The sequence below is a fragment of the Bactrocera latifrons genome, unplaced genomic scaffold (genome assembly GCF_001853355.1).
Source record: "Bactrocera latifrons isolate USDA-ARS-PBARC rearing strain unplaced genomic scaffold, ASM185335v1 scaffold_155, whole genome shotgun sequence".
Taxonomy (NCBI): Eukaryota; Metazoa; Arthropoda; class Insecta; order Diptera; family Tephritidae; genus Bactrocera; species Bactrocera latifrons.
Genome location: NW_017535019.1, coordinates 196,789 through 222,881, shown reverse-complemented (window position 1 = coordinate 222,881; position 26,093 = coordinate 196,789). Strand labels below are relative to the sequence as shown.

The following is a 26,093-nucleotide window of genomic DNA, read 5'->3' as shown; positions in this document are numbered from 1 at the left end:
GACTGATCAGAATTCAGTTTTTGCATGGAAAACTTCTTCATTTGACAAGATATTCTCACGAAAATTGGCAGAATATTTTTTCTAAGTCAACGCTACAATTTTCTTATAAATTGTTCCAATCGGTCTACTATAGCATATAGCTGTCATACAAACTAACCGATCAAAAGCAATATAAAGAGTTTTATACACTCTTTATGCTACGACAAAATCATCTGTGAAGGGTTTTATAGCTTCAGTGCAGCCGAAGTCAACGATTTTTCTGTGTATATTACATATATCTCATATATACATATATATTAATTCTGTTTTAATTATTTTCATCAAAATTAAATTGTCTTAAAAACATTGGAACGACCGTTTTGAAAAAGCATTTATATTATTTTTTTAATTTAAATTCACAACTTATTTCCTCAACCATTTAATTGCAGTTACCGTTCGTTTACCTTGGCTAGCGCTCGCGCATAATTAACCCACTCGCTGTAATTAACAATATGTTGGCGCACAGTTTCGTAAGTACAACTCGCTAATATCTCACATAAAAATATAAGCGTCAGTAAATTTAATATTTATTACCTGCAAAAATATATGCGTAATTTTTAGTATTCAAAACAGCAAATAAAAATCTGATTATATATTTATACGATTAAATTACACGAATTTTTTTACACATAATTCCATTTTTTTTTTTTTTTGCTTTTTTCGCACTTAAAATTTAATTCAGTTATGCAATTTTTTGCCGTTAATTGTAATGCGTATTTTATTTAAATAGCTTTACTGTTTATTTGTTTAAACATTTTGCGCTTACCGTTAATTTGCAATTAAATACATGTCTGCCCACACATAAGTGGCTGTCCACTGTAGCAGCGTTCCAGCTTTTGCTTTTTTTCTAGGTAATAATTTCGAACAACATAAAAATTAAATAGTCGTGTAATTTCAACGAAATATTATGAATTGTATTAATAGTTAATAATTATTTTGTATACAATTTTTTTCCTATACAACTTTGCCATGCACTTTTACTACTTTCCATTAAGTACTTGATGTTTTTTTGTTCGAAAATAATTTGAATTTATTTGCTGAAAGCAGCTTGTGATTAAATCTAAATATTTGCTTTACGCAAATTTTTCTTTTATAATTTTCTTTCTAACATGTAGTGCGAATTGAGATCATTCTGAAAATTGCTCTTATGAATTAGCTACGTTAATGCAAATAAAGTTAAGCAAAGAACACCCGGGATATTTAATATAGATATAGTCATAAATCGATTTCAGTGTAATGGGGTCGGGTTTGCCAAGAAATTTTATATACTTATACATATACTACATATAACTTATATACTGACCGACATATTCAGATACATATATATTTTCCACATATTCGTCAAACGGTATGTTAGAATAATGAAAATCATTATATAGATCGATTCAATTCGAGGTTCCTTACTTTTTTCAAGAAAAACACAAAATTGTCTCTCTCAAATATTGGCCGGGGCTACATCTCAGATGGTCTGTTCATTGAGTCCAGCTTTCGATGCTTTAAAGCAAGCGGAATTTTATTGAAACCAAATGTCGCCGAAATCACGAGTTTCAATTTCAGGCATCTAATAGTCGGTTATCCTGGCGCAATAACGGTCGCCGGTGTCATTTTTGAAGAAATATGGACTGACGATACCAACGGCCCACAAACATAACAAACCCTTGGTTTTTTCTGAATGAAATGGCAGCTCTTCAAATTTGGTTCAAAAACGTTGGATCTTCTTGCAACTTTTCACTATGTTTCTGAAGGTCGAACGGAATCAGTTCTTTTACAATGTGTATTTTATACGTTTTCAATCTAAGATATCGAGGTAAAATGCGCCAAGTCGTTCCATACGTCAGTCCAAGATGCTGCGAACGGCGCCAAATTGACTCTCCACCGTGTACACCCCTAGCTACAGCTGCTATATTTTCTTCACTGCGTACTGGACGTGATCTATTCGGTTGAATATTATCCACAAATCCACAAATGCTGGGTCTCAATATAAGTAGTGTTGTTGCGAATAGTACGCTTAGTAGACCAGATATGTTGACCATAAGTTGAACGAGGCGCGCGAAACACATTCTTTACAGAACGTGAATTTTCTTATAAAGTTATAAAGTTGAATGGTGTCTAAACGCTATTCCGGCGTAAATCTTTTCATGATAAAATGCTGAACAATAAAATAAATTGAAGAAGTACCGCAAAAGGATCAGACAATACATACGACTGTAATCAAATTGAAAGGCGTGAACTTTTAATATATACTTCGCGTGTTTTTCGAATCAGTAAAGTTTTTTTTTCAATAAATTGGTAGTACCGTTAGTGACATCTATGCTAAATTTCACGCCAAAATATGTATTAGTATTTGAGATATGCGTCAGTGAGGCTCTAAAAGTGAATTCTTCGACTTTTACTGTGTCTGAATTTATTAAACAAAGAAGTGCGACTATTCGTGATCATTTCGCCACATTTTCAACAAATATCTTGCACTCTTCTCTTCTGGCTATTGAGAAAATTCACATGACCACTCCGAGAACACCGTTTTGACTCAATTGTGGGTACAAAAACTGAATTGAAAACGGCTCTGATGGCCATCACGACGGTGTATTTTCCTAAGTGCTATGATGACGTTGGCATAAGTATATTGCAGCGGAAGGAAATTACTTCGAAGAGCATGAAATGGACAAAATTCACCATTAAATTTTATCACAATAGTTTGTATTATATAAGTGTTGAGTCTCGATTCTATCTATTTTTGTCAATACTACATACCATGAATGCATATACAATGTTCCCTAAGAATAATTAAGGTACTTACATACCATTACTCCGATGTTATACATTTGTGATATGGTTGCTCGTTTAAGTTTTTCGCTCAAATTTCTTTCTTTTACACTGTTATCAGTAAAACATCCTCTCTCCGGAAGTTCGAAAAACGTTCAATTCAAAATTTTTTGCCCCTCCTACTGATCATTTGATATACTGATAGTTCAGGTTCATTCCTATCGATGTATAAAGAAAAGAATGGAGTTTTTTCAATGGAATACTATATGTACCAGGACCATATACCGAGCATATTACAGTTTAATTTCGTTCCAAACGGTTCTGCGTAATATGGAATTCCTTTTGAAAGATCGCGATACCATGCCTAATTTTTATGCACATCGATTTGGGAAGCTTTTATAACATTTCGATAGTAAAACGTACATAAACTACAAGGGTAAGTAAGAAGTAATATTTTCACCGATTCTACTGTACATAGCGCCCTTAATTTTGGAAATGTATGCATATAATTAGAATGTGGGATCTTGTCCACGTTTCATCAAACTTTAAACCGCACATATAAAAAAGTGCACTTTTGGGTTTTTCCAATGTTAGTTACGAGTCTAGTATGGGCACGCTTCAAGCTCAAAAAATTAACAAAAATATGTTGAATCGATCCATAAGATATACTTAGATCTAGAGCTATCTCTCTAATGCTAACCAAATTTTCATGCAGTGTTTCATTCACTCTTTTGAATTTTTATTATTTTTTTTGTCACTGAAAGGTTCTTCATCTTTTGTTTTCTGCATTCGCTTCTACGCTCGCTCACATTTAAGGCGACACTTCATTCCAAAGACAATGAGCGTTTCATGCATCACAAATACGCAGAAACGCGCTGGCGAGTTCAAACTTAGCAAAGTCCTTGAGAGTTCGCTTCAACGAAGCAAAAGCGTTTCACTTCAATTGAAATCTGGCTTTCAGTCCATCAAAAACACATTGCGTATATGGTAACAAGCGTTTCAGATGCAAACGCTGTGAGAAAAGCCATCAATTTTCAAAAAAAAAAAGAAAATAGAAAAACAAAAATCGGAACTCGTTTACTGTCAGCGCGCATGCGCCTGAGCGCCGCTGGCAGATTGACAAATTTTGATATGTCGAAGCTTTACGAACACCATGAATTTGATGTTGATGATGATGACAATGACGATGGCGCCATCAATTTTCCATTATATGCGCACAGAGAAAGTCAACAAAAAATACAAAAACAACAAGCACACGAAAAGACACTACACGAGCTTTAGGAAGCATATAACAAATGTATGCTTGAGAAAGCACCGCTGCACATGAATGCAAATATAAAGTTTAAATATGGTAAGCAAAAAACAACAGAGAACAGAAAATGGAATATGCAACTTGAAATCTTGCAAAAAGTCGCGCTGGCGTTGCACAAAAGCGCCGAATGCCAAAGTGTGACTTGTCGCTCATTGTCGGTGTGGCGTTGCAACAAGAAAAAAGTATAACGTAGTTGTGAACAAGACACACTTTACACGCATCATGCCAAAGCAACAACAAGCCGGCGGTGCCACTAGAATTCCTGGTGGAGAATGGCAGAAGGATCGCTGTGATTGTCATGCAATGGCCGCTGGCGGTTGAAGGCATATGTCAGACGGCGGCTGTAACAGACACCGTTGCAAAATTATGCGCGGCGAAAAAAACGCGCACAAAGATTTGTTTGCTCAAAAACGCACCTCCGCCTGACAAGTGTTGCACGCACCTGTCACACAAACACAAAGAAGGGCAGAGAGAGAACGAGTGAACGAGAGAAAAAGTGTAGAAAAAATGCCTTTGGTGGCGAAGTTGTTTACATTGTTGACGGATATGTGTTTGTGTGTGTTTTCTTGTGTGACTGAGTGTTTTTGTAATTGTTATTTTTGTTTTTTTCAACTTCTACGAAGCAAATATACGCACTGCTCGCAGCTATGAAACTAAAAAATGTAAATTTGCGTATGTATGTATGTCAGTGTGTTCAAATGCGTGCATGTGTGTATGTGTGCGTGTTTGTTCAAAAACACATGTGTCACTCAAACGCATTTGCGTTCATTGCAAGAAATTAAGGTGAACAAAAGGTGGGTTACTTCACAGTTCACAATACTCTATAATTTTTATATACATACTTGAGTTGTAGCCTTACCTTCAAAATAATAAGCGAATCAGCGAACTTATTTTCTTGATCCCAAGGAACGAAGGTGATTCACTCACCTATTCCTACACTATTTGTTATCACAATGATTAGCTTTAAAGTTGCAGAGTCTGCAAGTATTCTGAAGATGAGGTCTCTCATTTTTAGTCTTCATTTAACTCGTTCTATGGTTTGATTAGCTTATTGATTCACCACAGAAGATTGTGTATCCAAATTATATTACTCTTTTGCATATTCTTCCTAACTTATTATATTTTCTATTATATTTTTAACTCGAGAGCAAAAAGGCTTGTCTATATAGCTGGCAATGAAAACAAAAGTAACAAAAATAGACAGGAAAAATAAGAAAAAAATGTTTGCTTTGGTTACACTATAATACTCTTCTAAAATACAATAGATTACTTGCAAGAACTTGACTTTGATCGGTTAGTTTGTATTGCAGCTATATGTTGTAGTGAATCGATCTGATCGATTTCTTCGCGGTTTGAACTACTTAATGCCAAATCTAGTAAAACGAAAAGCATTCCAAAGTAAACAGGACTTAAAACACAAATAGTTTTTTTCGACAAAATCAATTTATTTTATTCAAAATATTTATTCAATTCCATTGCCATGAATTTCAATTATGATTTCGACTGATTTTTTATGAATTCACGCATTTATGAATTTCGATGGAATTTCCGGTGATCACGGATTTTGATTGGCCCACATGTCGATCGTCATTTATGTCCTCACGACCATTTTAAAGACATTGAAACCACTCGTTCACGCTGCTACATGATGGGCAATCAATGCCATAAACTTTATTCATCAATGGAAATATTTCGTTAAAAGTTTTACCAACTTTTAATCAAAATTAATGTTGACTTTTTGTTCAAAGCTCATTTTCACACCGATAACACAAACATACTGACACATAAAATGCAATATCCTCACTTCCAATCAATGAAATGCCATGAAATTCTCACTGTGCAATCGATAAAGATAGCTGATTCTAACGCACTAGTCGAGATAGAGATGGCGCCACCAGAGGGCGCTAGATTAACTTTGGAACGCACCTTATACATTATAGTAGCTCAATATCGGTGGTTCCGACAAAGAAGCAGCTTTCTAAGGAAAAAAACTGTGATCAAAATCTCAGATCGATCTCATCTCATCATATAATTGAGGTACCTGCGTATGTACAGACAGACGACTACGACTAAATCGACTCAGTTTGTCTTGGTGATCATTTGTGTATACATATGTACATATTCTTTATGGGTATTACAAACTGCCTAGCAATTTTGTTTTTCAATAAATCGAATTTGACATTCGCTGTGTGGTTTGGGGCGCCGTCCTGTTTGAACCGCATATTGTCCAAGCCCATATCATCCCATTCGGGCCAAAATTATTCGATTATCGTTGAGCGGTAGCGACTCCCATTCACAGTAACGTGGCGGTCTTGCTTATCACGGAAGAAGTACGGCCCAATGATGCCGCATGCCCATAAACCCTAAACCGTAATTTATTCGCGATACAATGGTGACTCATGGAGCACGTGTGGATTGCTGCCTGACCAATAACACATATTTTGCTTGCCGACGAACTCATTCAGGCCGAAATGAGCCTCATCGCTGAAGATGATTTTTCGATGAAAATTCGGATAACTTTCAATTTGTTGCTCCACCAAAATCACGAACACGAACATCGATTCTGATTGTCAAACGGCTCCATTTCTTGCGTCAATGTGGTCCTGTTAGCCCAAGTTCTTCGCAAATTCGCAAAATTTTTCACAATCGATGCCGAGATGTCCACTTCTTTGATTCAATGACACAGAAACATTTTGTATTGTGCCTTTGGATTCAAATTTTTCCACTAGACACTCAATTGCTGATCGGCAGGATGTCCATAAATTGGACGTAGCGCTTTTAAAATTTCCGGTAGTAAATTCGGTCGGATTCGATAGTAAATTTTAATAATTTCGTCTCGTTTTTGGAAGGTATACTTTTCATGATTAAATGGCATACATTACTGAAAAGAAATGTCATAAGAGCGGGAAAAATATGACTTCGTTTGGTGTCCCTATTGGTCTACTCTTGGCATCCCTGTTGAAAAAATTTTTATATAAGGATTTCGAATGCTTGTCCGCAGTATAAGAAACTCCTTTCTGGAGACCTCAAGTAAGAAGTCGAGATATGCCTTGCAATATATTTTTTTCTAATACACGCTCACCTAACTCACATTTCCGTATACAACATTAGCCTAATATAAAAGCCTAATAGCGTACTTGTCAGAGTAGAAGTTAGCAATGGTCACCGAAGCAAAGTAGAACCTGCAATCTTTAATCTGAGGGAAGGAATACAGACTACCAAAAGTAGTCCTAGTTTGTCTTTGGAAATACTTTTCTGGACCTTTTCTAAGTGTATTCTTACAGAAATAATGTTATTTGTTGAAACCAGAAAACTTTCTTCTTGTCGTAAGTCTTGTTTGATGAAATGTGGGCTGCTTGAAAAATATTTCACCGGTCCTATAGGTTTGTACCCATGGGTACAGCGACGCATGCTCATTATATTAGGATACCATATTTTGTTAATTAAGGTTTTCAACGCTTTTAGTTTTTGACTACAAAATTTACATATGGTACACTAAAATGTATTTCAAGTTAACTCTCTACTACACACAATGTATACAAAGTATACTTTCTAATACGTGGTTTCTTTCAGCAAATCATTTCAGTAATAAAAGCTTCATAAAATCTTATTAAATTGGTTTACGCGTCATACTCATAAGTGCTATAAGGGTTATACCGAATTAAATAAGACATATCCACATTTTAATTTCACTATTTATGTGCCGTTTGGCTTGCGATATGCACTCACATCATGTGAATCAATTGCAAGCAGAAGTTCATCATCAGAAATATGGTCACTTTTCCAATTCATGCCCGGTCCAGTTGTGCTAGAGTCTTCGCTGGGCGGCGTCGATGCAGTGGACGTTGGTGAGGGTACAGTTATTTCGCCACGAAGACAGCTCGACAAATCCTCACTAGCCTGATGGGACTTTTCCACATAGACGCGACCTGTGGCATTCGTACAACGGTGCTCCTCAGTTTCGATCAAACGATATTGTTCGCTTACTTCTGCCAGCGTCTCACTGGCATCCGCTGAAATTTTGTACATATTTTCGCTACCTTGCTTGCCCTGCACAAAGGAGAAGAAGTCACAACACTGTATGCACTCATTCATACATTTTAAGACGTTTCACATAAACTACTTACATTAATCGCAAAACAATTGAAATAGAGAACTGAATCGGCCAACTGCGCGCATCCCTTCAGTGCCGTGCATGTCGAGAGCGCCGACTCCTCAATAGCGTCGCGCTCAGGCTGTGTGCTCTCATCTATCTGATCGCGCTTATGCCGCGCTGTAGCCAAGCATGCCGCATAGCTTTCGCGATACTCCACGTTCAGCTGCTCGAAGACCTTTAGATAGTATTCGAAACAAGCCAGACTTTGTTCCGGATTGTCGCGTTGCTCAGCGCGTGTGTCCTTCATTAATTCCAACAGCTTGATTTCAGTGCTGCGCAGCAGTTTATCTGTCGGTACACACAAGCAGGTGCTCGCTAAGAGGCACAATGCCAGTTTTTGCAATATTTGCATTGCTCTGACTATTGTTTGCACTTAGAAAGGGTTGTTAGAAATGCCGCAAACGATTAATGCCACACACTTCAAACGCGGTTGTCGTGAAACTATTCTCGTTGACGGAATGCAGTTTAGTTTTATAGTATAAGTAATATCAGGTTTTTGCAGTGCAAAGTTTTTTCTTTTTACGATACCAATAAAAGCGGTTTAGAAAAAATCGTTTTCCTGCATTAACTGCAGTTCTACAGTTTATCATATAGCACATTGTATTATGGAAATACTCGTCGATATTGTTGCCTTTGTTGTCCTATTTCCAATTCCATTGAAAAGCTCATAAATATTATTCTTAATTTTTAAATATTACAATTTAATCACTTTGTAAAAGATAATCGTCCTCAAATTAAGCGATAAGAATTAGATAATGCCAGCGGCAATTGATTAGAACTGTACATACATAATTGCCGCTTCTAATCGTTTAGTTTACTGTAATGTTGGCCTTTGTAATTACTCCACAAATTGATGGCCAAAGCAACTTGACTTTATCTATACCTAATACTATCTGAGTATTTTTTCTAAACTGCGTGAAATCGTTAGTATATACTTGATTTATCTAAACCAGAAGCACTTTGCGATGAAATGAGTTATATTGTACCTTGCTCCATAACTCAAGGCCATTTTCTTCAAAAATCATGCTTAGTCTACTGTGGTCTCAAGAACCGCGTATTTCTATAAATTTTATCTTCATAACATATTTTATATCCCCAGTTTGTATAGCAAATTAGTAATAGTAATATAGCATCTCATTACATGGCATTTCTTAATAGCAAAACACTGCTTCACATCAGAAGTAAACATCAGTGAAAACGTAATACTATATGCCATATCACATCATAAAATAGTTACTTCAAGCCACAACTTAATATTTTATTAGATCATTTTATAACATATCATAACATGTCACCCCTTTATATTATACATGTCTTGCTAAGACTTAAACAACTTAAATAACAACACCAATTTCAGTAATTCCAAATTATCAAATGACTTTATTTCATCATAACGTCATACTATATCATGACTTCCTTACATTAATATCACTTGGCTTTACCACAGCTCAAATAACTTCCACAAGTTATTCTGTCATAGACTACCATAACACTTCGTAGCATGCCCGCACATGATACATACTATAACCTCACAATCATCACATCAAAAACAACCGTTGTTCTTTCAAAAATCGAAGATCTCTTTCGGACTTAAGACCCCAAACACTCGGTGGTAGAGAATTGGAGGTGTCTAAAGAGATCAAATTCCTTGGCCTCACATTAGTCACAACCATACGTTGGGATAAGCACGTGGAATTAACACTGTTCAAAGCCACGAAGAGACTCATGATATGCAGACGACTAGCCGGTAGATCCTGGGGTAGCAATCCAGGTATCATAACATGGTTGTATAACACTATCGTAAATCCTATTGCCTTTCAGTTTGCAATCGTGGGTGCGGCGGTACAAAACGCTGCTCGTACAGGAAGCACTTGTCCAACATGGGCATAGTCTCTTGCGTAAACTGCCGGTTTTACGACATTGAACAGGAAACTCCAGAACACCTGATTCTAGATTGCCCAGCAATTTGTAGAAGCAGGCGCAAGGGCCTAGGTGGACAGAGATCACATCACTTAACTCATGCCCAACAAAGTTCCGGGAATTGTTAAGAATGCTGGACCTTTGTGACCATGTATGATATAGTAGAGGACAGAATAGAATATAAAGCTTCAATTTTCTGTCACATATCCCATCATTAGCAACTATTCTGTTCAAAATACAACTCTTTTCAAAATAAACACATTCCATCAGCTCTCGATATCACGTGATATACATAACTTTCATCACATTATACTAACTCCTCAGTTTACAACGCAACTTTTTTTAAATTAATAATCACATCACGTCTTTATAATACTATATTATCTTATATTGGAACAACACACTCTATTAATATATCAATATTGTAATGTCATATAAAATCCATCACATCATACCAAGTTTCGGTTTCTAACTATTCTCAATTAAAACATCATATCATCACATCACACCATGACCATTATACAAGATTTCGGGACACGTCACAACTATTTTCAAACCACATCACTCCATCACATGATCACGTCTAGAAAGGAAAACATATGGAAACAATAAAATCACATCACAGCACAACATATATTTAAAACATCACATAAGATCCAGGACATCATACCAGGTTTCGGATAACGTCACAACTGTTTTGTCATCTGCTCATCTCATACATTGACATCACATGATGTTCTTTACAACTATTTTAAAATGAAAAAAAGACATCACTTGTTACACATAACAAATATTAAGTTGTCAAAAAAGTATTGCGATATTTTCGCTAGTTGGCGCTGAGAGCTGTACTGCCAACAGCTGGACCGCTTGAAGGCAGCACTCCTGTAGAAGAGGCCATCTTTGATCAACAGAGGCCGAATTGTCTTCCATCAGGACAACGCCAGGCCACACACATCTTTGGTGACGCGCCAGAAGCTCCGGGAGCTCGGCTGGGAGTTTCGTGTGCATCCACCGTATAGTCCGGATCTCGCAAAAAGTGACTACCACCTGTTTCTGTCCATGGCGAAAGCGCTTGGTAGCCTGAAGTTGGCCACAAGAGAGTCCTGTGAAAATTGGCTCTCCGAGTTTTTTGCCAATAGGGAAACGAGCTTCTATGAGAGTGGCATTATGAAGTTGGAATCTCATTGGGCACGCGTCATCGCACAAAACGGCGTATATTTGACTTAAATCGCATTATTGTAACCAATTTTATGAACAATTGAAAATTCAATAAAAATACCGCAAGACTTTTTTGACAACCAATATATAATGTGTACGTTAAAATATTTCTAATTTTTTACGGAGATAAAGTGGTGAGAGTTCATATTTAAATACAGAACAACGCATCATTGATAGTGCGGATATCTGATTTCAACTTATCTTCTTACATTACTCCATTATGCGCTAAAATAAATTTAAATGAAATTAATGTATTTCTACCATGAAAACCAGCAAATTGAATTTCAACCGCCGTTAGTTAATCATAAATCAGAAATATGTGCAATTCAAAAATGTTCTTTATTTAATTGAAACTGCTTTTCAACCTCACACGTATGCAAATCGGCAAAATATGCGCTTCTAATTATTTTCCAACACATAAATCATACAAATCACTTGCGGTCATATTCTTTTCACACTTCAACCGATGTGCCACACATGCAATTGGGATTTCATTTGAAATTAATTCAATTCCTGCAACGGAAATTTAAATGGGCAAGCCTGAGCGTCAAACAGCCCCATAGTGAGTAATGTTGCAACGCCGTTGGCGTTTAATACTCAAATCGCTACGCATTATCGTCGCTGCGAGCGTTTTAGTTTATACTGTTTACGTTTCGGCGCGCAAAATGCGATTAAAGCGCCAAAGGCTTAAGCCGGGTACTCCAATAAACGTATACGTATGTACTGGTATATTGGTATATGTGGGGTGTGTGCTGATAAATATATTGTACATTTTCATCCAGTCACAGCGAATCGGTTTGTATATATTTGTGTAAAGATTTGCGATTCATTACACGCTTGTTTAAACAGCAGCTGCCAGCTATCGGCTTTAAAGAGTCGAATTACAGAATAGACCATATGCGCGCATTAAGGTGAGTCTAACGAAGTATTCAATCGAAATATGGACTTTTAAATTATTAATTGGAAAATGTTTGTTTTCCTCAATGTTTGTTATTTTATATTTCATTTCTGATGGATTTCATCGTACTATTTGTTTTTTTATCTATCTGGACTATAAAGTATGCATGTTGAAAATTATTTGACAAAAATCGTCAGTGTTAATTTTTTTAAATATACTTGAATTTGATTTTCAATTTCTTATATATTTAATAATTTTAGCCCCTCCAAGTAGCGCTATCCTCATGTCGACTTAAGGCTATATGCATAAGTTCTATTTCTAAGCGTACAAACACCCCCTCAGCTGTTGCATAAACATTTAATTGTTCACTTAATTGCTTTTCACATACACATATGCAAACAACACGTGTAAAATTGCGGCAGTACAAGTGACTAGCTTTTATTTTATTATTTCTTTAAAGGTCGTCTTAATGCCTGCAAAGCAAAATCTATTGTCAGACAATTTAATTGATACTATTGCAAATCTAAAAAACTTACACTTATGCAATCCGCTTATGAATTAACCTCTAAATTAATTTAATTAAATACCAGAATTTGATGTAATATAAGAAGACAAAATAGTAATATTTTCTAACTGACATGCTGCAAGAAATTTAATCATTTTGTGCTCAAAGGAGTTCACAGTTTTACTAGAATACATGCTGCGCTTTTCAATGTTCGACATTCACTTAACGATTGAGTTAGCTAGACATTCTTTTGGAAACCCTCATTCCAAACATAATCACTTCATATTGGATCAAGAAATCGTAGTTCTTGAGGGGGAAATAAACATTTACTTGAAACATGATTATTATATTAAATATATTAGTTATTATACAATTTAATATCACAATTTCAAAACGACCATCTAATGTCAAGTTCTACTAAATTGAAAAAAACACTTTATAAATCGTAGACGTACGGATTACGTACTTTATTGCAATGTACTATATAATACTGTCGTTAGTTCGTGTAAAATTTCACAAAACCAAACAATGTGGAAAAATGTTTGAGATGATGCGTGTGCAACAACGCCAGACCAATCAATTGAGTTTAAAGCATGTTCGTCCTCAGCCACGTTTTCGTGCCGTTATGTGTCGAAAAAGAATGTTCAGAGCAAACATTCGTCGCAGGAAGTGTGCAGAATATGAATAGAAAACTATGAATTAGGGGTTATAGGTGCATATCGCAGTTCTTCAACGTTTCCAATGCAGTAGTTAGTAACTTTTTGTCTTTTGACTTTTGTTTCTGCCAACAATGACACTGCCAGTGAACAAGTTCACCTTTGAGCCTCAAGTTGTCGCACGGAGTTTTCATTATCCAAAAGGCTGTTGAATCTACACATCCAGCAGTCAATATGAATTTCCATTCATTTAAATTTATTCAATACTTCTCTAGAAAAACTCGTCTTCTAGTATGGAAGATTTCTGTATTATATTTCTGTTACTTTATATATTTTTAAAATAGTAAAATTATAAATAAGGCATTTGGGTCTTGAGGAGGAATTTTACCCCATTTCCCCCTCTGTATCCGCCACTGCTTCATTTCACAACCAAGCGAATTGCTTTACATTGAAAACAGCTGTTGAATTGTGTTAGTTTAACATGCATAGTACCGAAGATCCACACGTGTGGTCTGAGAACACAGTCTGCAGTTGGGTGCCTTACGGGACAATGCTACATCGCCTACAAGCAGCTAGTCAACGATCAAGAGATTCCAATGCATTTATTGAAGCTAACAAGGAAAATATTTGGTTAGAAATCGATATAATAGATGTGTTAGTCTAAAATATTATATATATGATTTTCAGTTTCTGTCAATAACATCCGAGCATCTTTGATGCAAAATATTGACTGGTCACCCAGACGTGTGACGTTCATAAGCGGACATCCACCGTCGCTATGTGTTTGTCCGCCTAAGAGAGTTATCCACACAAAAAGCGTGTGCTTAAATTGTATTCTCAGAGTCAACTGTAAATTATAACTATATTTTTACTGAATGGGCCAATGTCACCCAGGAGTAATGAGATGACAATTATGCCATTATATTCCGTTGAGTCATATTGTTTTTTAGAAATTGTCGCAAAACACCAAGAATTAATAAGAATTTAAAAAATCGAGCATTGTGTACAATTGTCCTGACAAATTTTATAAAATATTTCCATTTTTTGATATAGCATCTGTTGAATATGAACTGTTTTACAAACCGGTTTTCCGACATGACTCTTGGACCTATTGGAATCCGTATCACATTGTCTCAATAGCGCTAAGCAGGATTCTAGAATTGGCTAGACTGTGTGCGTCAGTTGCGTTGTAAGCCTCAAGTTATCTTCGAGTATACACTCGGCTGTCAATATAAAACTTGTCAAAGTGTTGTGTTCATGAAATTATCAACTAAGTCGCTTCTTTGCTACAGCCATTACAGAGCCACTGAAATTAAGACTAAAAAAATAAAAAAATGTGTTATAAATGTTATATGTTTACCTTTAACTTAATGTTTTATTTAGCTTAGCCGGAATGAGTAATTTTAGGTCAAATATGATGAGCTTGGTTCCATAACTTGTTGCTGTAATTTCATTACCTACTCTCATAGAATGCTTCTTACCAATTTGCAAAACCCTGTGATGAGACACTTTATTATCACAAGCTACTCTTGAGCGGAAGTTTTCACCAGCAAAACCATCAACAAAGATAGAAACAGATCGTAATATGTTGGTGTCAGTTTCAAGCCAAAGGTGGAAGGTCGAAGTTTATCTCCTAATCTCAATAAAATGCATAGCAAAACTATCCTAAACGTCGATCCTGGACAAGGAATATTGTAAAATAAAAAAAATATATTTAGAGTTCAAAACAGGAAAAAGTAAAATTAAAAGCAGCTTTAGTCCGAAAAATCTAAAAAATGTTACACTGCTGACTATTTGTGCCTTAAAAATTTAGTCATACACAAATACTTAGTACAAAGCTCCCAAAAGCATGCTACAAAACGCATCTGTATGCAAGCTCTATCACACATTTGCATCAAAGCAAATAGCAAATACAAACGTTTCTTTTTGTAGAATTTGTGTAGAAGAGCTGTAAGTTACAAATACAATAACAAACGCAAACAAAAACAACACATACACAAATACACGAGACAAAAAGGCGAACTTGAGCATACAAAAGTGAATAGCGAGAATTCGAAACCGCAAAACGATTGCACGGCATTGCACAATTGCGCACAAAATGTGTGTGGCAAGTGAAATATGGGAAAATGTCAACAATTTGCCGCAGTCGGTTGCAATCAAAGTTGCAGCAAATATTTGCACTTTGAACTCAGCACAAATTTGAACTTGCACGCACACAAACACAAATTCGCAAATTCAAAGGCACACAAAGCCACTTACCAACACACACACACATACACGTACAAATACCTAGTTTTACACACACAAACAAGCTTGTTTATTTGCCGAGCAAATGGAATTTCGGCATTTCGCATGTAAGACACGCGACGCTCTTGGCCGCGACATTGTTTTTGTTATAATCGCTTCAAACGTTTTTGTTTGATTTTATTGTAAATTTCTGTTTGCCATTTCGCTTTTCGATTTTAGCTCATTTTACGTTTGCACTGCTGCGCTATTTGGTATGCTTTTAATGGCAAAAGGCGGCAACTTTCGCTGTGGCATGTGGCATGCAGCACAGCGTGCCGTGTCTCTGCCAGCCAACGCGCAGCACTGCGACTATTTTAGCGCGTCCGGGAAGGAGACATGGACAAATTGAAAATTTGCAAATTGCTGCAACAGCAAGTATGTGTGTGTTTGTGTGCAGTGTGAAGCCTGGCCGCTGCAAGGAGGCTAACAATAAGCGAAGTGCTAAGGCGCCTAAAAGAAAACTCAAATTACGGTGAAAAGTTTCTTTGCAAAAAGCCAAAAGTCACGCAATTAACCGAACTTATAATTTGCATACAATGCAATCAAAAGGCGACGGAAGCGCGAATAAGTGGCATTTAAGCGAAAAGTTGCCAGCACGCGAGTGCCAAGAGGGGCAGAGCAAACTAAAGTGAATTAATAGCGAGGTGTTGATGGCCCTGTTTTTGGAATATTTTCTTTGTTTTTTTTTTTTTTTTTTTTTTCTTCATTGTAATAGCAAAATATCACGAATTACCGTAATTCTTTTTAGGTTAAAAGTTGTTTTCGCTTATTTGTAAATTAGTTTAAGTAAAACGAAAAGTATGTGAAATAGCAAATAGAGTATAACAGTTGCATTACTTATAAACTGAAAGTGATACTTATAGGTAACACTAAATATTTCCGAATTGAGAAACGTATGCCTATTGACTGCATATCTAAGTCAAATCAGCACAGATTCCAGATTTTATAAGATATCCAACTTTCCTTTCCTCCCATGTGTTACAAACTTCGTGGCAATCTTTATATACCTTGTTCCAAGTATAAAAATATCGACCGTGTCATAAAGCGTGATCTGTTTAGAAGTTTCTACTTTTTTAAAGAAAATACAGAAGCAAATTTATTGAGACCAGTTGCGTTGAGTTGCCATTGACTCTTATGTTCTGACTGGCATAATTTTTGAAGAAATACGAAGCGATGATTCGACCGAACCACAAACCATACCAAACCGTTTTTTTTTTTTCTGGATGAAATGGCAGCTTTGGAATTTCTTCAGATTGCTCTTCGTCCAAAATGTGTCAATTTAAGCCAGCAATGGACCTCGTCGCTGAAGAAAATTTGACACGAAAATCACTAATTTTCTTGGAAATTTTTAAGAGTTCATAGATCGAAGCTATTTCGCTTGAGAAAGTCTAGTGGCAGCAGTTCTTGCGCAAGCTGTTTTTTGTACGCTTTCAAGATCTCGACGTACAATGCGCCAAATCCTTCCGTATATCAGACTGAGTTGCCGCGAACACCGCCGAATCGACTCTCTACGGTCTGCGTGTACACTCTCAGCTACGGCTATATATATATATATATTTTTCATTGTGTGCAGGACGTGGTCTATTGGGTCGAATGTTATCCAAAAATTAATGCTGGGTCTCAAGATGGGTGATGGTGTTGCGAATAGTAAGCCCGGTTGGCCTAAGATGAAAGACCACTTTTCTGTAAATTTAATACTGGTAAAACTTTTCAGTTATTTCTTTCCTGCGCCTTTAAGTGATTATTCTAAAAAAACAAAAAAAAAAGAATCACTATTTTGACTATCCATATTTTCATCAGTTTTTTATTAAAATTTCTAGTATTTCCAAAGCAATAAACATAAAAGGAAATGGAAGTAGAAGGGAGTAAGGAAGTTGCCTCCTTGTCACCTGAAAAAAAAAGATAGTATAATGAACGTAGCTCCGCCCGCTTCTAGGTGAAATGTTATGTCTCAAAAATGCTCGACCAGTTTCCACCAGATTTGGTTCATATATAGTTATCCTCATATCCTTATTCCTACTTCCCACATAACACAATTTTGAAATCCATCCGATTTTACTATTTTATATTATACATGAGTAAAACAAGTAGCTATGGAGATATCGGAACATAACTTCGCAGAAATATTCCCCTAAGGATATGATATATTACGTTTCAAATTTGACGAAATCGTACCATAACATTTCAAACCTCCAAAGTCCGGATATGGAGACCGGCACCTACGATGATCTGAATTTATGCCGAAAATATTCTTCAATTCGTCAAATACTCGCATATTATTGAATCTCAGAGACAATCTAACCTTAATAATAACGTGTTCATGTGTCAAAGATGGAAAAATCGAGTTCATACCACACTTTGTACAGCAGACAACAATCAATATATAAGATATCTTAAGAAAATTAAGTTAACGTATAATAATATATATACTAAAGAGTACTACCGAAGATTCGTGAAATTGATACATGAATTGCTGAAGCACCCATATACTACATATAATGGGTTTCGTTATTCTAGCAGACTTTATACCAAATATAATATGTCAGTCAGTGTGTGAGTTATCTCAAAAAGATTGCTTGAAAACATATTCTCGATTATGCATGAGTTATGGGAAAGATTAAGGTATTATATTCACTTGAGAAGTCAAACAAAAACGATTTCTTGTTTTATAAATGTTGGGAATATTTAAGAATATTTTCCAAAAATTTTAAAATAAACCGGCAAATAGTTTCGAAGCTATAAGCGTGTAACTAAGAACGTTTTCACTTAGCTTAAGCGGCTTTTAAAACTTTTAACACAGTTTTCGCGGAACATTGTTTTCAGAGTCGGTAAGCAAATATTTTTCGCAACCGCCTGACCGTTCGACTTGAAGTTTAAATTTTCACACATACTTCGTTTAATCGAAGGCATACGATTTTTCATAACCTGAAGTGTAAGTTTCTAGACACAAAACGACTTTTTTTTTTGCGAAGGCACCATTTTGTAAAAAAATCACAATTTTAACTAGTCTATCGATCAATAACTGTGAAATATGTATAATAATAATAATAATATTATAATAATAATGATATTAGTTAGTCCCTATATTTGAGATAATTTTAAGCATAAAATATTTCCAGAGATTTGCCTGAAGCTCGACACGATTCAATGGAATCCAAAATTTTTCAAAATCAAGTACATTAAATTATGTATTTGCTATTTTTATTAATTTGTTAATGAAGAAAACACTTAAAAAAAGTATACTAAAAACGTCTTTTCTACAGTGCAGGTAGATAAACTCAAGACCTTTTTTAGTTTTTTTTTTAACTTTACCTTTTTTTACAAATACTTGTACTATAATTAAGTGTTTTTTTTTATTTTTTTTTTTTTTTTTTTGACGTATGTATAAGAATTTACAGGAAAATGGATGTGAATATCAAATTTCATGTTAATCGGTTAATTATCGTTAAGGTTTTTAGACTTGCTTTAGTAACAAGTGTTTATTATATTATGTTAAGATAGGCTGGCGACTTTTAAAATAATTCGAGTTTCAAAGAAATAGTTTTTGAAAATATTCTTCAAAAATTTAAAATTTCTCGTTACTTTAAAATTTCTAGACTAGAATATCTCTTAAGCTCAGCTTTCTTTTTAAGTATAATTGCGCGGTTTCAGCATTTTTTGCCAATTTGATTACCATATTGACATGTACTATATTACCCGATGCTCTCATATAACTTTGGCTTTAAATTTTAAATCATTATATAAGCATAGTCAATACCCATATTCCCCCTTGCTCATTGCAGCAACTAAGCTCCACCCAAACTCAGTGAACTGATTAGCTTATTAAGCGCTTTCAAAATAAAATAAAACTAAATACGCGAAAATTATTTAAAAATTATTCAGAAATTTATTTTTGAACATACTAAGAATTAATTAAACGGAATAGGTAATTCAAAACTACATGTTTACACACCACACACATTACACAAGCCATATTAATATACGTACGTATTGGGCGCACAAAACTTATTGCTAATGGCTAACAAATATCGTTGAATTATATATTTGGCCAATGCCCACAACTAAATACAATCAAACACGCGTAATATACACAACAAATATCGCATTAATGGCAGATGCAATGTTGAAATTTAATTGTACAACAGGGCGTATGAGTGATATTTCAGTACAAACATTGGCGCACACGCGCAACCGCACTCTGTAGTAAATGTATTTATATAAAATTATGTAACGGTATGTGCGGTGCACGCTTTGGTAGAACATGAAATTCAAATCAAAAGTTAGCATTACAAATGCCGTGAACGCATAAATTGCGGACAAAATAACAACAAGGTAACACGGCCATGCAGTTGTAAGTACACACGTTGAGTTGTTGTTGCTGTTGTTGCTGTTTTAGCATGTATCTACATGTGTACTTGGCAATTGCGTTTATTTATTAATTTATGCACAGACATGAATGTTAGTTTTTGAGTTGACTTTTTTACTTCGCTCTGCGCTCCGCTCGTACGGTTGGCACTTTTGACAGAACTTTTTTTTTTGTTTTTTTTTTTTTTTTTGGTATATCCAGAACCACTTGGCACGAAGTTTGGAATACCCAGAATGTAACGTCTGAGACAATATAAAGCGTGTATATAAACAATAAGGATTATGAACTTAAACATTTCGGCCATGTCCGCCTGTATACGCGAATTAGTCCCTCCATCATGAGTAATCGATCTAAAATTTTATGGATATCAATTTCTGCTCAAGAACTTGCCCATATGTCGGAATCATCGGTTATTAACCAGGAAAACACCACAATTTCCGTTTAAATGGTTGAGATCGTACAACTACAATACTTCATATAGTTGTCATACAAACTGCCCGCCAATATAAAAATCTTGTATGCTCTCAAACTCTAATAAATGCACCAGCAAAGGGTATTATACCTTCGTTGCAACCAAATGTCGTTGTTTTGGGATTTTTTTTCTTTTTTTTTTTTTGGGCTTTTTGGCGCGGCTACAATTTGTGGTCTAATTTGCGCAGATTCAACATTGCCAAGCACAGCATGCAGCACAAACACACACTCACACACGCACATTTGAGGCGCTCATAAGTTGGTAACACAAATAAATGTTTGCTTAAAAGGCGCTCGCCCCGCACTCCTCTACCTCTCGCTCGCGCTCACAGTGACTCTGCCACACACAAACAACTTTACGAATTTAACTTTGTTTGGCTGTTGTTAAATTACTTTGTGATTTATTTTACAAGCGGCTGGCAAGCCATCAAACAAACAGCAAGCATGCTGCGCGACGGCACCAACCTGCCGTTACACATGTGTCCGCACACACGGGCATGCTGGCATTTTTGGCAGCGCGCGCAAGACCGCCAGTAAATACCATGGCAATTGGACGCTTTAAATTCTCATATGCGCTCATTTTACGACCGCAACGCTCGCACCTGGGAATTCGGCAAGGTTGTAGTGGCTGTTATGCGCACAATTGCAATTACGCTGTGTTATGTGGCAGCAACCAACCTTTATTTGCTTGCGGCGCTGCTGCGGCGAGCATTTGGCGCGCGCGCGCGAAGACACTTCCGCGAAAGCGTCAAACGCATGCGAAATCATACACCAAAGCAAAGCGTTCGCCAACAACAACCACTGCCATTGCGACATAGCATAAGCAAACATACACATAATTTCCGAATTAATATATGCTTTCACGCTTCAACAAGCGCTCGCACACCAAAATCGTGCTACTTCCACCTGCAACGACTTTGCTGCCAAAATAACTCACCGCTCCCTCCACTTTGCCTTCAATATTTGCGTCTGCCGAGTTTTCAAATTTTATTTTACACATTTTTACCAATTTTTGGTGCTTTGCATTTGCATTGCAGCGCTGCCACAGCGGAAATAATAAAATGTGAATTAATTTGAAATTTTCGCAAATTAAATTTAATGCGAACAAAATCAGCAGCCTGACCCGTGTTTGTCGGTCGCTCATTTAGTAACGACTAATTAAAATGCGTACACCGCGCAGTGTCATGAATCACGCGCGCTATGCGCTTCGTGCGCAATTAAATATTCTGTTGCGGTTTATTGAAACATACCAATGGCGGCCCAAACACTACATTTGACAGCGTGTGTGTGTATGTGTGCTTGAGTGTGTGTGCAATGTAGTCGTTGTAGTTGCGAAATCAACAGCCATAACTAGCATAGCAGCAATAACAACAAAATTTTACAACCAGAAAGTGCGTTTCAACAGAGTGTGGCACGAAACAAATCTGTTTAATAAACCCGACTCGCAAATTTACCTACACACACTGACACAGTAGGAAACGTTTGCTTTGCAAAATAATGTATTTCTAATGAGTTCTACAGATATTATTATTATTATTTTTTTTTTTTTTTTGGTTTTGTTAATACAACTTTGGAAAGCTAAATTAGGTAGAATAAAACTCTTATCAAGGAACATAAACCGCATTGAGGTATTCTGAAGAGGATTTACTCATTTCAGTTTCAGCCTTCCTCACGAAAATACGATCATATGTTGGGTATTTGAAAAGTCTTTTCATATTTCTAATCAAACTTCAACCTATTTTTTTTTTTTTTATATTTGTAATAAACTTTATTGAACCAAATATACACCATTTTTCCGTTAAAGATAGTGTAAAACTTTTCTGGTTTCTCGGGGAAAACTGTGACAAATAATTTTTCGAGCTTCACTTGAAGCTAACTTTACTCCATTAACGGAGTTCTACATTGACCGAAACAAATGGTAGTCCGATGGCGCAAAGTTTCCCAACCGAGCTCTCCCAGTTTTTTCCAAGTCATCGAAGATATGTGTGGTCTTGCGTCGTCCTAATGGAAAACAAAGCCTCTCCTGTTGATTAGTTCTGTCCGTATTTTTTATTGCTTGCTTTAATCTCATCAGTTGTTAACAGTAAAATGTAGAATCAACCGTTCGACCAGGCTGGATCAGCTCCTAGTGAATGATACATTTCTAATCCCACCAAACATTCAGCATAACATTTCGGTTCGTCAATCCCGGCTTTGCGACCATTTGTTGAGCTTCACCATGCTTGGAGCATGGTCTTTTTCGCACATTATTATCGTATTTGATAGACTATTTGTCTCCTGCTACCACTCGCTGCAAAAATGGTTCGATTTCATTAAAGATATCACAAACCAAACCGATTCAACCTTAATCTAGGGACTTAATCTAAATTTCATGTCAAACCCATTCTCCGAAATAATATTTTTCTTTTCCAAGAATTTATTCAGCTAAGAAATTCCTTTAAATATAATGAGCGACATTAAATTTCTAAAGCCGAAACGTTCAAAATGTTGGAAAACATCTTCAGCGACAAATAATTATGTCGCGAGCAAATGTTTTCGTTTGGTGTAAACTATTCAAAGATATTCGAGAATGCGTTGACGATGAACCACATCCACGACGGTGCTAGAAAATCGACGATTAAATGTTAGATATCTCATTGGCATCATTGGAATATCGAAAGGACCAGTGAAAACCATTATGAAAGATCATTTGACCCTAAGAAAAGTGAAAGCGCGATAGGCTCCAAAATCACTCAATTTTTTCGAAAAACAGCGTCGCTTTAACGTCTATGAAAAAAGCTTTCTGGCTACCAGAATAATAGTGTGCATGAGAGGTATTATTACTGGCGATGAGTCTTGGGTATACGCTTGTCATCTAAAAACAGACGATCAAACGGCCGAATATCGTGACAAAAGTGAGCCGAAGCCAAAAAAAAAATACTCCAAAGCATGTCAAAAATCATGGTTATGCTAGTTTGAACATTAACTTGCTTTCAAGGATATTCAGTTTTCGAGTTTGTTTGGTTGGTTGACTAAGTTTCACATAAGACTTTTTGCGTTTAGGGTTGTGGTAATGGATCCGTTTTCTATCATCCGCTCGCTTTTCACTTCCAGAGTTTCTACAAGCTTGTTTGGCAACAATCTTTCAATTCCTCATCTTCAATCTTATTAAGAAGAAAGTTCTATAAAGATTGACAGGTTTAAGAGAAAAAAATTCTTTATGCGTAAGTGGTTGTAGCCTTTCAATGTATGTATGTTCGAAATATTGAAACAATAGAATAGTAATCAAATCACACCAACTCTTAGCAAACCGCAGGAATATAGCAATCGCACTTTAAATAATCTGATTCATTAACAATAACGCTGGTGTAAACCCTAACAGAATCTTCCACATTCCACGTATATATCAACATTTTTATCGCCGAACTTTTGTCATAAGGAGAAACCACACTTGAACATGAAAGCTCTCGTAAATTTTGGGTCATATTTACTATGCGAAAACTTCAAACTTAAGTAGTTTTACTTTCATATCATATACATACATATATCCAGGTACACACGTTAAGTACAAATAATTTTTTCCCTACAGGCAGCTTCTGTGCCCCTTTTTTTGTCATTTTATTTGTACATATTCGCTGTTGTGTTGATTATGTTCGAGTTGGCCATACATTTGTGGCTTACTTTGCTTTATGCCATTAATTATATAGATTTATTAGCATAGTTACACTATTTTGTGGGGAAACAAACAAATTTATTTGCCTTAATTTTCTTCATTGGGCGGAAGTATTTAATTCAGTTTGCAAAAAATTGCTGGGCGTTTCATTGCATTCGAACTTTAATGGGGTTAATAGCAAGTTGGCGATTAATTCCAAGGGTGTTTTAGGTTAGTAGAAATTGCTAAAATTAAATGAGGTGAAAAGCGCTTTTTTTATTTCGCTACAGTAATGATATCTATATCTAAACATTATGTTTATTACAATAATACATTATTTGTATATTATTCTATTAATCAGAATTATTAATTATGCAGTGTGGTTTTGACTAAAGGAAAATAACATTCGAAGTTATATTTAAAAAATTTTTAAATATTTTGCTTAGAGTAGTGAAGAACTGTTACCAAGGCAAAGTATGACTTATTTTTCATTATGTTGTTTTTTTTTTTTTTGCTTAGATTTCTATCAAACTTTTGGTTTTTCATTCCATCAAAAATCACTTTTTCCTTAAGCCCACAGTTTTTCATACACAAATACATTGAGCTCACAAAGTCACTTATTTTTATACATTCGTTCATATATAAGGCAATATTTAGCGGTTTCCAAAAAGGGCCAGAAAACTCTACCTTTTGTGTTCACTCACTATTGTATTCCCTTTAAGCCACTCTGCTTAAACGTGATTGGATTTCATGGTCACGTGAAATAAATTAACCGAAAAAAGGTCTCTTTTCTTTGGGAAGCACAAATGGTAGAAAAACTAGCAAAGCTTGAAGAAATATACAGGAGCTAAAACGTCAGTTGGAAATGTGATCTTTTTAGAGGATAGTAAGAAAAGCTCATATTTTCTAATAGATAATATAATATGTTCTCCTATTTCCTATTGAAGTATACGAAATGTTCGATAGCACTGATAACAGTATTGTTGGTTGTCTACTAAAAGTTATAGCCACTAATTTATGTGACGCTAGCAGGTAGTGTAAAGAAATATACTTGAAGCTACTTTCTAATACTTTCAAGTGATTCCAGAATTAAACATATTAGAGAAAGCTCCGTTTATTAGCTTGCAGGCCACAAGGTAAATGAGGCATTTTGGAGGTAATCTATTATTATTTAAAGCAAAAAATTTCTCTGATCATAGTTGATATTACTAGCAACAAGTTTTGAATGAGAAAAGGAAGCTCCGATTTGCGCTTAAACTTTCAATTAGTGAAAGCAAGTAGGCTTCAAGAAGTTCAAGCTTTCTAAAAGCGAAGTGAATTTTTTTCGAACCTTCAGAAGTAAAAACAAAAATCTTTCTATTGGTGAAAGCTTCCTGGCGTCAAAAAGTTCAAACTTTCTTAAACAATTCGAAACGGAATGAACTTTCATTCAGATGTAAAGACAGAAAAGCGTCAAAAAGTTCAAACTTTCTAAAATAGTTCGAAATGGAATGAAATTATATCCGCACCTTTCGAAGTAAAAACAAAAAGCTTTCAATTGGTGAAAGCTTCGTGGCGTCAAAGAGTTCAAGCTTTCGAAAACAGTCGGAAATGAAGTAAATTGTTTCCGCATCTTTCGAAGTAAAAACAAAAATCTTTCTATTGGTGAAAGCTTCCTGGCGTCAAAAAGTTCAAGCTTTCGAAAACAGTCGGAAATAAAGTGAATTTGTTTTCACACCTTCAGAAGTAAAAAGAAAAAGCTTTCAATTGGTGAAAGCTTCGTGGCGTCAAAAAGTTCAAGCTTTTCAAAACAGATCGAAATCAAATGAATTTTTTTCCTCTCCTTCAGAAGTGAAAACGAAAAAATTTCGATTGGTGAAAGCTTCCAAGCGT

The 26,093-nt window shown here is 35.7% G+C and overlaps 2 protein-coding genes across 4 annotated transcripts in view; one reads left to right on the top strand and one right to left on the bottom strand.

The window, feature by feature from the left end:
- Nucleotides 1-26,093, top strand: part of LOC108966091 — a 101,370-nt gene that overhangs the window by 4,336 nt on the left and 70,941 nt on the right. For all 3 annotated transcript variants that reach the window (XM_018928830.1, XM_018928832.1, XM_018928829.1), the window contains exon 2: nucleotides 429-509. In XM_018928830.1, the coding sequence (XP_018784375.1) occupies nucleotides 492-509 (18 nt within the window). In that variant the 5' untranslated portion in view covers nucleotides 429-491. The remainder of the gene's footprint in view (nucleotides 1-428; nucleotides 510-26,093) is intronic.
- On the bottom strand, nucleotides 7,558-8,694 carry LOC108966092. Its single transcript, XM_018928833.1, has 2 exons — nucleotides 8,242-8,694; nucleotides 7,558-8,164 (listed from the first exon to the last, which is right to left on the bottom strand). The coding sequence occupies exons 1-2, from the start codon at nucleotides 8,620-8,622 to the stop codon at nucleotides 7,811-7,813; spliced, it is 735 nt and encodes a 244-aa protein (XP_018784378.1). The 5' UTR covers nucleotides 8,623-8,694; the 3' UTR covers nucleotides 7,558-7,810.

Excerpts from the sequence above, each read along its gene's own strand:
- LOC108966092 (XM_018928833.1), bottom strand. The coding sequence starts at position 8,622 with ATGCAAATATTGCAAAAACTGGCATTGTGCCTCTTAGCGAGCACCTGC. Across the intron at positions 8,165-8,241 it reads TCAATTGTTTTGCGATTAAT|GGCAAGCAAGGTAGCGAAAA; the intron begins GTAAGTAGTTTA and ends TCCTTTGTGCAG.